This window comes from Arachis ipaensis, chromosome B05, assembly GCF_000816755.2.
Source record: "Arachis ipaensis cultivar K30076 chromosome B05, Araip1.1, whole genome shotgun sequence".
NCBI classification, from domain to species: Eukaryota; Viridiplantae; Streptophyta; class Magnoliopsida; order Fabales; family Fabaceae; genus Arachis; species Arachis ipaensis.
The window spans coordinates 112,429,189-112,443,527 of record NC_029789.2 but is presented as its reverse complement, the minus strand read 5'-3'; the positions used below and the strand labels follow the sequence as shown (position 1 = coordinate 112,443,527).

Below are 14,339 nucleotides of genomic sequence, written 5' to 3'. Positions count from 1 at the left end.
AGTTTTTATAATTTTTTTATAATAAATACTTTGAAATATTTAAATATTTAGTTTTTAATATAAATTTTCCACGTATAACTCCTTTTGATAACTTCCGCAACTATATCCTAAAAAGAATTAGTGTAAAGTACATTTTTGTACCCTCACTTTTTTCATTTTTCGTATTTGTGCTTAACTCCAAAAGTCAGTAAACAAAATATGATGATACTGGTTTGTATTTTCATGTTGAGTTTTTTTATTTTTATAATTTTATGAAAAAAAATAAAAGATAAAAACAGAAAATATAATTTTATTACTTTTAGTATTTGTTTTCACTTTTCACAAAATTCTAAATTCAATGAACACTGAAAATAAAAACGCAGACACTAATGCATTTGCAACATATAAATTCACGTGAACTTAGCTTACTATTATTGATTATTTCAGAGTTGAGCACATAAGCTATATCGCCATGGGACATAGATTGTAATTTGTGTGTTATGATTAATCATTTAATTTTAAGAATCTCATAGTACAAATCATCTTTGTTATAGTGATGATCTCAATATCATACATAAATGATCGTACATGTACTTCTACTATTCAAATGTGCTCATGAAAACGATCTTAAAATAGTGTTAAAAGTTGCTTCTAATCTGTAACTTTTTTCACCGAACATTTGTCTGATGAATTTCATACTTTATTACTAAGTGATGTAATTTATAGTAGGGAATTCGTGACTAATGATTTTTATTTTATTTGAAATTTAGGGGCCTTAGCATTTGATATGGAGTATGGCCGGTGGGTTGATGAGCATCAACATTTGCTAAATGACCTTAGATCAGCCTTAAATTCTCAAATGGGAGATAATGAACTGCATCTTCTTGTTGATGGTGTCATGGCACATTATGACGAATTATTTCGGTTAAAGAGCATAGGAGCAAAGGCTGATGTCTTTCACATGCTCTATGGGATGTGGAAGACACCTGCCGAAAGGTGGCTGATGTGGCTCGGCGGATTCCGGTCGTCTGAACTTCTCAAGGTAAATTGGTTTACAACAATGTATTTGTATTTCGTTTGCAAATAAATTGAAGAATAAACATTTAGATTGATCTTCAAGATATTTTAAATTGGACATTTTTGTCTCCAACAAATTTTTATTCACTATAATATTTTGGAAAATTACTTCTGTTTAAAGAGGACTAATTAGTCTTATAAAAATTTATTGGAGACTAAAGTGGCCGATCTAACATTTTTTGAAGAGCAATTTGGGTGTCTAGAATATTCCATTGATGCTTTCTTTGCGTGTTTCGAGATGCAGATAGTTAAGAACCACCTCGAGCCCTTAACAGAACAGCAGTTGTTGGGGATTTGTAATCTTCAGCAGTCTTCTCATCAGGCAGAGGATGCTTTGAATCAAGGTATGGAGGCGTTGCAACAATCTCTTTCGGACACACTTTCCTCGGCCGCCCTAGGACCCACCGGTGCCGGAAATGTTGCCGATTATATGAGCCAAATGGCTATTGCAATGGGTAAGATTGCCAATCTGGAGAGTTTCCTTCATCAGGTAAGATTCAATATATTGACAATGAGAACTAAATTTAAGTATAAACACAGAACACTACGTCCATCCACTAATAACTGTTAAACATTTGAAGAGTCACAGTTATAATTTATCAGTGAGCAGATGTAGTACTGTTTCCTTTTTAACTCATAATATATTGGGAACTAAATGGAAGGAAGGATTTTAGATTGTGCAGTGTATTGTCTGGCATAAATCAACTAATTAGGCCCGTTCAAATTACCAAAATTACTTCTAGTTTACTTTATATTCATTCACATTTCACAGTAATATACTTGCATAACATTTTTCCGCATAGTATTTGACCTAATTTGATCTACCACGCTTCATTTAATAGTGTGCTAAAAATACTAACCACTATTAGGGTGCAGTTTAGATCGATTTTGAGTAACATTCGATTTGAACACTAATTTTATTTGCAGTATAGTTTGAATTGGATTGGATTTGCGGTTTTGTAAATTAAAAAAATTAAATATATATAATAAGTCTTAACATCAAATTTTAAATAACAAACAATGACATAACAATTTTTAATAATGTCTTAAAAATTTAAAATTGTAAATATAATAATAAAATAATAATATTATACGGTTTGGATTAGATTGGATCGGTTTTGAAAAGTAGATCCAAAATTCGATCCGATCCATGAGTTTACAAAAAATAGAATCGAAACAAATTTAAATTAGTGCAATTTTAGTCAGTTTTCAGTTTAAATTGGATTAGATGAGCAGCTTAATTTGGATCGATTTGAATATGAACACCCTTAACTAGTAATAGAAGTCACATTTTGCTTTTGAAGATAGGATTTTTTAATTTTTGGTATTTTTGAAGAGAAATAAGTGTTAAATTAAGTATGTAATACATTTTTAAAATTTAATAATTTCTAATTGAAATGCTTTTCAATTTTTAAATATATCTATTTCTTTATGAAAAAATTTGGTTGATATTTGAGGCTAATTTTTTTTGTTATAGAAGTAGAAGTGGTGATATACACTAACATTGTAATTTTTGGTGTTTTTTAAAACTGTGGAAAGTATACAAATCGATTTCTGTACTTCAAAATTTTTAATTTTTTTAAACACAAATCGGACGGTCCGATTTCTGTACCTCTCAAAAATCGGATGGTCCGATTTCTGTACCTCTACAAATCGGATGGTCCGATTTGTGTACCTCTAGAAATCGGACGGTTCAATTTTTGTACTTCTAATAAATCGGACGATCCGATTTCTGCTTCTCTAGTTAAACGATTCAACATTTGAGTATAACACCCCAGCAATCCACATTTTAAAAAAACACCTCTATCACTTTAATATTAAAAATAAAAAGTTCGATATTTGAGTCTTGTTGTGTAATAACTATTTTCTTTTACCATTTTAGTTTAATATATATCATTTGATTATATATCTCTATAAAATAGGAGATATAGAGTATGTTTGGTTTAGCGTTTAGAGTATCAAGGATACGTTTAATCTTTTTGAAAGCTTCACCTTTTTGCTTGTTTTTTTTTTCTCTAAATACGAAAATAATTCTATCCTCTAACCTACGTTTACCTAAAACTAAAAATTCTAACTTTTACGTTCAATTCTGTCTTTCATTGTTCATTCTAATTCTCTCGTGCATATTATTATTTTTTTATAATTTTTATTATGTTTTGTACTAGACCTTAATTGATTCCCTAGCAAAATAGTTTTGAAGTTTACAAACTTTAATCCATATCCCTATTGCACGGATAGATTTTGCTCTCGTTCCTGTTCCTGTCTTTAGATGTCTCGGATATGGATTGTCATATCTAATCATTCGTGTCCCAACAATTATAGTTTAACAGGTAGATATTGTTGGGACAAGTGATTTGCTTGCTCCTGGAGAAAGTATGCATATAGTCACATATCGTAATTAATAAAAGAACGTCCGCCAACTCAAAACTCTTAACTTAGGAGTAGAATACCTGTGGCGCCTTTTTTTAAGAGCGCGTAATAATTTGAGTGGATAAGTAACGAGAATACGTTCAAGGATTCTTAGATTTTGCTGAGTAAAATTCAACGATGAATATGAGTCCTTCAAATCCCTTAAATTTTCTTTTTCACTACGACCAAGCACACCAAATTACCTTTATATTTATATACATCCTAAATTTCTGAGTATACTATGTTTCTTAGGCTGATGTATTGAAGCAAGAAATGCTGCAGCAGTTGCAACGAATTTTGACCACACGACAAATTGCACGAGCCCTCCTTGTAATGAATGATTACATTTCAAGACTAAGAGCTCTCAACTCATTATGGTTAGCGCGCCCTAGAGAGTAGTGACTGATATTCAATATCTATCTATTGATATACATATATGTATGTATGTATGTATGTATGTATGTAGAACTTCCTTCATATATAGGACCCTTCTATGTTAGCTTCAGACCAATGGTAAATTGCTATTTACTCCCCTGTATGTGCAATTTATCCTTTAAACATTGTATGCTTCTAATTACGGTTAATTGCATTATAAAAAAAATACATCATAAGATAATTTCGGGAAAAAAACTGAATCGAAATTCCCTTTTTTTTTTTTGCATTATTAAAATATTACATTGCACATTTTAGAATTTTGAGGGTAAACTGCTTGAGTCAAAGTTTTGAGGATAAGTTACGATATACACTCCTGCTAATTTTCCATTTCTATTCTAATAGGAACTCAATGATGAGTTGCAGCGACTCTCAAGTTTAGAACGTGCTTAATAATCAGACGTACCGGGAAGAAACGTTTATTATTATTAGTTGGCGCAGATCTAATTTACTTAGAGATGATAATGGCCTCAATGTTGGATTTGAACTAGCTTTTAACTATTGCGAATTTCTGTATATTATTGGTACTTTAAATAGATATAGATAGTCATTGTGGAATATTACATTTATAGAAGTCATTATACCACAAACAAAGGTTCGTTCCAATGAGCTATAGTTCAAATGACATAGTTTCTCTATCTTCACCATTTTACCAACAATTTTTTTGTCAGGTGAAATAATTTCCCTTAATAATATTAAACAAATATCCCTATTATCTTTTATTTGTTAGCAAGCTGTAATCCTCAACATGAAACTCGAAAGAGTCTAGATTCTTCTGTCCTTATTCATCACTGATCCATAAACTCGTCTTCTGCTATTCATTGTCCCTGATATATACACATAAGACTTTAGTATCCCCATCAATAATCTCTGTTTTCACAATGGGACCACCACTAGTTTGATTCCAAAATGATCATAACGTTGACATTTTAAAGCGTGTTTACATGAACAAAAAAAAAAAAAGCATGTTTGGAAATATAAGAAGTTCCTTGATTTGAAACTAAATAGCATGGAATTGAACCAATGTAGCGTGAAAGAGCAATGGGTTCAATCTCCATTAATTATACTTCCTGGAAGAAGCAAAAAAACCTCAACTGTAACTAAGGCTAGAATTGAAGAGGGACATTCAAGTGCAATTGTCTTTATGTAAAATTGATTTCTGTATATGAATTTTCTTCAGAATTGAATTAGTGAGTTCTTGATATCAGAGACCGGATAAAGTTAGTGCCAACTAAAAATTACATAGGAGTGAAATACAACACTGTTCTATTTTTTACTCATTTCAAGTCTATAATTTACTTATTTTATTTGAAAACATGATCGGAGGTCAAATCAGAATAAAACCAAGTTCAAACTTATGTCATCTCAGGTTTCAAAACACTGTTACAAAACGGCATATGAGTCAGTACCTTGTCTTGGGTTTTTGCTGTACGCAACAGCTTGGGGAATGAAGACCCCGGTCCCTTTCCGACTCTTCCACAGGTTCACTACCCACTCAGGGGGTGAACCAGCAGTGCTTCCTGTCTCCCATGAGCAAAAATTACTTGGTCTTTGCGAGTCACTCTTGTAATAAACTGATCTGGTTGAACCGCCCTTGGCAACACCAACCGAACCGAAAAGTCTTGTTTCCGCCAAGTCTTCGTTATCTTCAGATGTCAACAACAGAATCTGCTTTCTAATCTCAGCGTAGAAAGTATCATCATCAAACTGTAACTGTATCTCCATGATATGTATCACTGTATCAGTATACAGGGCTTTGGACAAAGCAGTTTTGAATAGATTCTGAATTGGTTGGGACTTGATTTGTGTGTATGATGAAATTGACTTGTAAGTTGTGGCTTACAAATAAATGGATTTGAGGTTCATGTATATATAGATGAAGGAATCGTAGGTTAATCAAAAAATGGAATCACGTAGTGTGACTGGGAATAACATTTTTTTTTTCTTTATATTTGTATTTTTTTTAAGAATAGCTAAAGTTTAAGTTGGTTTTAGTTGAATCGATTTAATATGATTTGAAATTATGTAACTTATAAATTAATAAATTTCAAATTTAAAAGGATTTAATTTTTTCACAATTATTTAATAACATGAAAGTCTTTAAAACTAATAATTTATTGTTTTCGATGCAATTACACAATACTTTTATAGCAATTAAATTCTATTTTGCACTTGAGCTCATCCTTTAACTATTACCTCTCATACATCTCATACAAATCTAATAATCAATTATTTTTGTTTCTTTTTCATTCCAATCACATGCTAGTGAAAAAGAACGTACATCGTTGGTGGACAATGTTTTGGGACCGAGAAAGCAGGACTATGTAAATTTCTTCTGAACTAATATCCAAGGTGGAAGAATATATATGTTCATGTCGTAGGTTAACAAATGGCTATTGCGTGGAACATACCCAATTTTATAATTCAATAATTGAATGTATGAGCCAAATCAAATGTATTGGGAGGGTTTCGGCGGTTACTTTATGGTGACATAATGCTCATTATTCCTCATCTAACTTCAACATCAACCATACTTATGGTGCAGGTAACGATAAAATGTTCATGTGTTGTATGTTTTGTGACACTGACTTGGTTTGAGCCTTACGTAGTAGCTAAGTATTAGTTAATAATTTAATTTAATTGGAAGCGGATCACCACAACTTCTGCCGCATAACACAACATTAAAATGGTCAAACTCATATGCTAATTTTTGGATTAGTTTTGGTTCTCGGATGACATTTGGTCTCTTTCTTTATCAGCATGATCTAGAGCATCCTAAAGGCTGCGTTTGTTTCTAATAACAGGACAGGACAAGACATTGAGAACAGGACAGGACAAGACACTAATACACAGAGACATAAAATTTTGTATTCTTGTATTCTATTTGGTGATAAACTAGAACAAATTATAAAAATTCAATTTATTCTCATTTTTTCATTCAAAAAATTTGAGATGAAAAATATAACAATGAAAAATATAATTATAAAAAATTAACAAGAATAATGAAAGAAAAAATAAAAAATAAGTTGTATCCCTTATTAGTGTCTCCGTGTCCTTCCTGTTAGGATGGACACAAAATACACTAATTCAGTGTCTCTGAACACATTGTTTCTGTCTATGTCTTCTCTGCCAAACACGATTTTGTGTTTTAGTGTCCCTGTCTCAGTGTCCTATCTCTGCAAACAAACGCAGCCAAAAATATTATACAATTAAGGACACGACTTTTTTCACAAATAAAATTTTATTCGTCCAAAAAATAAGGAAAACGATACCAATTTTTGAGATGTAATTTTTTGCTTTATGAGATCAATTCCACTACAAGAAAGTATTAGAATAGCAATCAATTTTAGTGACTGAAAAAGCTAATTACTAATAGTAACCGATTTAGCGACCGATATAGAATTTTTAGGACAAAAAAATATTGGTCGCTAAATTACATTCAGCAATCGATTTTAGCGACCTACAAAATCGGTCACTAATAGCAACCCAATTTGCGACTGATAAGGTTTTAAATTTTAATACAACCAGAATAAAGTTGGTAACTAAAATCGATCGCTAATTTTTCATTTAGCGACCGAATTAGCAACCAAAACAGAAAGTAATGTCTTTGGAACTGTTGGTCACAAAACCAGTCGCTATTTTTTTATTTTAGCCACCGATTATGCAAATGATAGTGAAATAGGGTGATCAACTGTTTGGTCATCACTAATTCGGTTGCTAAAGTACTAGTCGCTAAATCAGTTGCTAATTGTTAAGTTAGCGACTAATTTTAGTGACTAACAGAATCAGTCACTAATAGCCACCGAATTAGCGACCGATTAGTTTTATACAACTAGAATAAAAACGGTCGCTAAAATCGGTAGCTATTTTTTAATTTAGCGACCGAATTAGCAACCAAAACAAAGGAAGGAATATCCTTGGGATTCTGAGTCACAAAATTGATTGCTATTTTTTAATTAGCGATCGATTTTGCAACCGATTGATAGGTAAATAGAATGAAACTTGGTTGGTTGCTAATTCGGTCGCTAAAGTTGTGGTCACTAAATCGGTTGATAATTTTTAAGTTAGCGACCGATTTTATAAACTAATCAGTCGCAAAATCGGTCGCTAATTAAAAAAAAGATATTGTCTGAATTACCCTTACAAACCCTAACTCACCCACTCCATTCTCATCTTCTCTAATCAGATACCATTGTCGTCTCCGAGCTCCATTGTTGTCTTCTTCGCCGCCATCTTCTGCATCTCGCCGCTATCTCCTGAGGTCCCATCGACGTCATCTTCTACGGTCTCGGCTGTCTCTTGAGATCTCGTCACCGTCTTCTTCTGCAGTCTCGGTGTCGTCGCCTTCGTTGTTGAGATCTTGGCGCCATTTTTATCTTTTGATATGTTAGCACTGTCTTCGTCATCTTCAAGCAGGTAACCTTCTAATCATTATCTTCAAGCAGGTAACTTCCTAATCGCTGATTCTGATCTATTCTGTTAGGTTTGGTTTTTTTTTTTGCTCTGGTTAGGGGTTTTAGCGATGTGCTTCGTTGAATTTGCTTGTTGATCCGTTGCTTTCTCTTCCTTAATTCTTCTTTCTGTTGATTTTGGGTGATTAACTTGTTTTTGATATATTGTTGATGATTTTGTCCATTGCAAGAGTGTGGGTTTTTCATTGATGGTTTTTTTCAGTGAATTTGTTTTTTATTTTTTCCGTTAGACACTGGTTTGAAGCTGTTCTTACAGTGCATAAATAATTTTTCTATTAGCATTCTTTTTTTTCTATCTTTACATGTTGATTTATGTTTAGTTTATTTTTAATTTATCGTTGTAAATGTGAAGTTGCTGGTTTTAGGGAATTTAGCTTCCAATATGAGAATATGGAAATTTTTTGTTTAACTCAATGAGATTAAAACAGGGTCCATGGAATATTATTGAGCTTGGGGATGCGCGCACAGAGGGACTATCCAATGGTTAACTGCCAGAACATGTCGGGTTGGCTATATAACCGACAGATGAGACTCATCAGCCATAGGACATGCATGCATCATATAAATTTGTATGTTTTGATTGAGTGTGTATTTATTTTAGTTTGTCTAATTTCTTAACCATGTTTATCTGCTACTTGTTTTACTTGCTGTACCTGAATCCTATCTGTGATTTCTTTGTTTGTCTTGTACGTGTATGTTTATCTGAGAGACCATTTTTGGTGGAGGCGTGATGAAGGTGATTTCTGGTATGTGGTAATGAAGGTTGAGGCAGGTGGATTAAGTGTTGCCTGAGTATTCTAATGTATGTATTGTTTGGATAGGAATGAGCGAGGTAAGTTGAATAGGAAGTCCCTAGGCACGTCCTTGGTCCTTTACATTTCTTTAAACCAATTGCCTTACTAAATTGTAAACTAAATAAAACTTTTTTATGATTTTTTAAAATTATGTTTCCTCCATAAAGTCTTTCCAAACGATTATTTCAAGGATAAACTATTTTATAATGAAATTAATTCAATTTGCAAGTATTTCTTTGCTTTGATGGTATTCCCGTCCCTACTGAGAACGTGTGGTTTGTTCTCACCCCAAAATCCTCCACCCTTTCAGTGACACAGGTTCGAAGACTCAGTTTGAAGCTGCGGGCGATTATTAACTTTATTTATGAGTTAAGTTACTTTCATAGAATTCCCTCGCTTGTTGATTAAGATTTTTATTTTATACAGAGGGATATGTGTTGTATATGAGTTTTAATTTGATTTACTTGTATAAGATTTATTATTATTAGTAATTATGTGATTATCATTACGTGGTGATCTTTGATATATGATTTTTAATGAATTGAAAACAAAATCTTCTGGCATTTTCTTAAAGATTGAAACCGATATCGAACTAAATGCTCAATATTAAATAGTTAATAAGGAAAACAGGTTATTAATGCCTTACTTTTAGTATGATCATGACGTACTAGAAGTTGGGTCGTTACAATATGGTATCAGAGTGGTGCAGCCAGAAGCGTGACATTCTAATAGTGAGGGTGTTACATTAACAAAGAATATGCTACATTCTTTTTGTTTAATGTGAATATGCTACATTCTTGTGTGTGTTGTTGATTATATATTTTGATCCTTAAATCATTTAAACAAAGAATTCATGCTACAAAGTAACTAGATTGATATGGATATAGCTTTAATTAGGGACTATGCAACTAAGGGACTAGCTAATTTTTATATAATCTCTCTAGTTTCTGCTTTCTATAAGCAATTTGGCAACACTTTTCTAAGAATGAAATCTCTATCACTAGCTAATTTCATTTTTTACATGTTAATCTTTTTGTTGGTTATATATTTTTTTGTGAAAAGAATTCATGCTACAAAGTAATGTTGTTAATTTGGGCTATGCAATTAATTATGGGAGTAATGTCGTTTTATGTCCAGTTAAATAAATAGGGATAATATACACAATGCATCACTCAAATTTGAACTATCAAGTATAGCAAATTATTTTCTGTTTATAGGAAATTTTTGTAGTTAAGTTGAAGGAGTCAACCTTAGTCCCATAGCCCTGTTCTCATTGAATATGTAATTATGAATTAAATTGTTTGTGATTTGCTGTTGTAAAATGATTTTGTGACGATGAAGTGACCTTGTTGAGTAGTATAGTCTTGTGTATGGTTCTCTTAATATATACATGCCAAACTTGATGCAAATGAATTTGAATGTGTTGTTTGCAGTTTTGATCCCATTACTCAAGTATTAGCTTGACCGTTGGAATTTTCTGTGCCAACACAGAAAGTTCAGTGCCATTCTTCCAAGAACCATTAATTGTTTTTTTTTTGCAGCAGCAGCACTGTAGGTTGTTGCTGTTATGGTTTATCTGATTTTTTTCATGTCTTAATTTTGACATCTGCTGTGGTTTTCTCACTCACTGGCTAGACCTTTTGGGCTTCCAAGAAGGGTAAGGATTTCTTGTTGGCATGATGTAGGTTAAAATAGAATTCATCCCCTTTCTCGTTAAGTTATAGTAACTAATCCTTCTGTTCCACATTGATAATCATTTTGAGAATTGATATTTTTAAAATTTAACTAGGTGTTTTATTTTATCCTTTTCTTCAGGTTTGAAGTTGATTGTGTAGCTTTTATTCTATTTTTAAGCTTTGTAATTGTGTGAGGGTGTCCAATGAGTTAAGGTACTTTATTTTTATTTATTTAATTATTTATCAATTGATGTTTTATTGTAGTTCTTAAAATGTGATTTGTCCATGCATTTAATTAAAATGCACTATTACTAATGGAATAGGTTATGAATATGAGTCAGAGTCGTAATTGGATGTACAATAGATTTAGACATGGTCGAAAATGTTTAACTAGTGAATTTACAAAAGGGGTAGAAGAATTTATTTCTTTTGCTGAGAGATCAATAGATTTGTCAAATGGACAAATTAGATGCCCTTGTTCTAGGTGTAAAAATAAAGTATATATGAAGTCTGAAGATGTAATAATCTATCTATATAGGAAAGGATTTGTTTCTGATTATTGGCTTTGGACAAGTCATGGAGAAAATAACCCAACCTTATGTGAGATCCCTAATAGGATGGAGGAGCAGATTTATGAAGCTTTTACTAGATTTGAGTTTAAAGGCCATGGTGATTCTGAGGACGAGGAGTCTCCAAATGCTGATGGTAAAAATTTCTATGACTTGTTGCATGCATCAAAAAAAGCCTTTATAGCCAAGATGTGAAAACCACATTGAACTTTCATTTACTGTTAGATTAATGATAAATAAATCTGAAAGAAATATTCTCAACGATCTATCGATCAACTGCTTCAACTCATGAGAGAGACCCACCCGAAAGATAGTGTAATCCCGAAAAACTTCTATGAAACTAAAAATATAGTTTATAAACTCGGGTTAACTTCAGTAAAGATTGATTTTTACGTTAATGGTTGCATGTTGTTCTATGCTGAAGATTGCAAAAATTTAAAGGAACGTAAGTTTTGTGGTGCACCACGGTATGATGCAAAAATAATGAATGGAAGACACAAGAAGATTCCTATGAAAAGGATGCACTATTTGCCTCTTATTCCTACGTTAAAATGATTATATGCTTCTTTGAGTTCTGCTCTACATATGAGTTGGCACCGTGCACAATAGAGGGAACCAGGAGTACTATGTCACCCATCGGAGGGGAAGCATGGAAGCAATTTTTGAAAATCAAGACCAATTGGTGGGTTGTTATTAGAACGAAATCAAGACGCATAGTTGATGATCAATATACACTAGAACAGGCATATCAAGATGAAACAACACCTGAAGAACTTGTAGGAAATGATGAACCATTAGGAAGTTTAAGGGCCGAGGTTGGTACATACGAAGAAGTTTAAGTGGATGAAGTAAATGTAGTTTACATAGATAATGGGGAGTTTGAGTTTGACAATGATTCTGAATATGAATGTGAAGATGATCAGATGGATACATTACTTGATGATAATGAAGATAACAATAATGAGAATCAAAACAATATTGATTACAATGATAGTGATAGTGATGATTATTAGTCTATGTCATTCATGTGATTTTTCCTTTAACATTTTTTAAAAGATAATAGTTGCTTATTATTAGACTATGTGATTGGTACTTGATTATTGTCTTATTTGGATATTTTCTTTACATATATACATGCTAACTAATTTTTAATTTAATTGCAGATGTCTGATAGTGACAAAAGAAAAGAAAAGCAAAAGACGACATCCAATAGTAAAATAAAAAAGGTGAAACTGACACGACTTGCTGAAAGTTTAGAAGAACCAATGATATGCAATTTTACTATTATTCCATCTGCTACAGCCAATACACTTCCATCATTAACTCCCAATCCAGGTACCTTTAAAAATGCTCAACCAATGCAGATCAAAGAGAGCAAGTACCCAGCAATGAAGTTGAAAATGAAGGCAATCAAATTGGAATGTTATCTACTCACACATCTTCAAATGTTGAGACAAGTCAAAGGAAGCTAAAATTGTACTTGGCAGGAGATTGGGTATGTTTTAACATTTTTATTTTTTGAAGTTAATCTCTTATATTTGCATTCCGATTGATATTAAGTAACATCTACAGATTTTTACGTTCACCAATCGTGCGCGACTCATGCGATTTCGGACATTACTCTTAGCCATGGCCTTCGTGGAAAAAATACCACATGCTACTAGGAAATTTTGGTGGGAAAAGTTCGAAGTAGGTTTTAGAGAAACATTTAACCTTCGTAGATTAAGAATTAGTTCTAAGTTTGAAAATTTTAATATATATCAACTTACAACTATTCATACTTATATTGATTATTCAGAGCAAATATTAGTTTATTCCTCCAGATCTTCATTGGGTTCAAAAAAATTTTAAGAAGCGAGGTGCTGCTTTACTAAAAAAACTTATTGGGAAAAGTCCGTGCAAATCGTGTCAAACCTCAATGGATAGGAGAATTTATGTGGGATGCTCTTGATGCTTATTGGGATACTGATGTTGGGTTTCTACAAAAGTGTAAGACCCGGTTAATTAACGGCTAATTAACCCATAAATGAGAATTTATTCTAGAAAGCCAAAAATATTATTTTTATAGCTAAATGTGATAGAGGAGTTTGAGACGAGAATTTCGGTACCAATTTTATAGAAATCGGACCAAGATTGGACCGAACGGGCCAAACCGGGCCAACCGGACCCAAAGTGGGCCCTTGGCCCAACTAAACTAAACCAAAATCCTAGTTTTCAGCAGTTTCTCTCCTCACAACACACAAACACATGCTGAAATGGTGGAGAGGAAGGGAAGAACACTCTCTCAAGTTCTCTCCCTTGGTTGATCTTCAAACTACCATAACTTTTGATCTAGAGCTCCGATCGCCGCACCGTTTGCGGCCACGCGTTCACCGCGGAGAGCTCTACAAAAGTCATACAATCAATCTTAAGGTAAGCCATGTTTTGCTCTTCGAAATTCCAGCCCTTGTTTTCGAGTTTCATGGATGAAATGTTGAGATTTTGGGCTCTTTGATGTTATAGGACCCAACTCTCTTGAAGGAGAAGGTTAATCTTGTCTCCTTGGACCTTGGGTGTGGTAAGATTCTCAACCCTAGTGTAATTTGTTGTTCTATGATGTTTGGGTATTGAGATGTTGTGTATGGGTATGATGATTGTGGCTTAGGTTGTGTATATGTGAAAGTTGGAGCTTGATTGGTGATTTTGGAAAGCTTGGGAGAGGGTTTTGTGTGATAAAATCTGGCTTGATTGGGGAAAGCTTGGGAGAGGGTTTTGTGTGATAAAATCTGTTCTTGGAGGTGTTGAGACCTTGAGAGCTTGTGGACAAGTGGTAAGTGGTTTGTCCGGTTGAGCTTGGGAAATCGGCTAAGGTATGATTTCGGTTTCTCGTATCTAATATGTAATGTGGTAGGAAATACTTAGGCTAGAGACCCTAAGATAGGCATTGAATTG

At 33.0% G+C, this 14,339-nt stretch overlaps 2 protein-coding genes and 1 long non-coding RNA gene across 7 annotated transcripts in view; 2 read left to right on the top strand and 1 right to left on the bottom strand.

The window, feature by feature from the left end:
* LOC107641993 (transcription factor TGA2.2-like) overlaps positions 1 to 4,395 on the top strand; it is a 6,675-nt gene extending 2,280 nt beyond the window's left edge. For 3 of the 4 annotated variants that reach the window (XM_021124262.1, XM_021124260.1, XM_021124261.1), the window contains exons 9-12: positions 750 to 1,021; positions 1,301 to 1,546; positions 3,718 to 3,842; positions 4,243 to 4,395. In XM_021124262.1, the coding sequence (XP_020979921.1) occupies positions 750 to 1,021; positions 1,301 to 1,546; positions 3,718 to 3,842; positions 4,243 to 4,279 (680 nt within the window). In that variant the 3' untranslated portion in view covers positions 4,280 to 4,395. Of the gene's footprint in view, positions 1 to 749; positions 1,022 to 1,300; positions 1,547 to 3,717; positions 4,088 to 4,242 lie in introns of those variants that run through there. The other variant, XM_016345337.2, reaches the window with a different exon arrangement.
* On the bottom strand, positions 4,614 to 5,801 carry LOC107641992. Its single transcript, XM_016345336.2, has 2 exons — positions 5,307 to 5,801; positions 4,614 to 4,724 (listed from the first exon to the last, which is right to left on the bottom strand). Exons 1-2 carry the CDS (start codon positions 5,620 to 5,622, stop codon positions 4,663 to 4,665), a joined length of 378 nt encoding a protein of 125 aa, XP_016200822.1. The 5' UTR covers positions 5,623 to 5,801; the 3' UTR covers positions 4,614 to 4,662.
* The window catches only part of LOC110262961, a 10,864-nt gene continuing 4,803 nt past the window's right edge, over positions 8,279 to 14,339 (top strand). The window contains exons 1-2 of one of the 2 annotated variants that reach the window (XR_002347974.1): positions 8,279 to 8,313; positions 10,979 to 11,046. This is a non-coding gene — a long non-coding RNA (uncharacterized LOC110262961). Of the gene's footprint in view, positions 8,314 to 10,900; positions 11,047 to 14,339 lie in introns of those variants that run through there. The other variant, XR_002347973.1, reaches the window with a different exon arrangement.

What these genes read in the sequence shown, in the direction of transcription:
- LOC107641992 (XM_016345336.2), bottom strand. Translation starts at nt 5,622, where the DNA reads ATGGAGATACAGTTACAGTTTGATGATGATACTTTCTACGCTGAGATT. An exon ending in CAGCAAAAACCCAAGACAAG is followed by an intron (nt 4,725 to 5,306) that starts GTACTGACTCAT and finishes TGTATATATCAG; the next exon opens with GGACAATGAATAGCAGAAGA.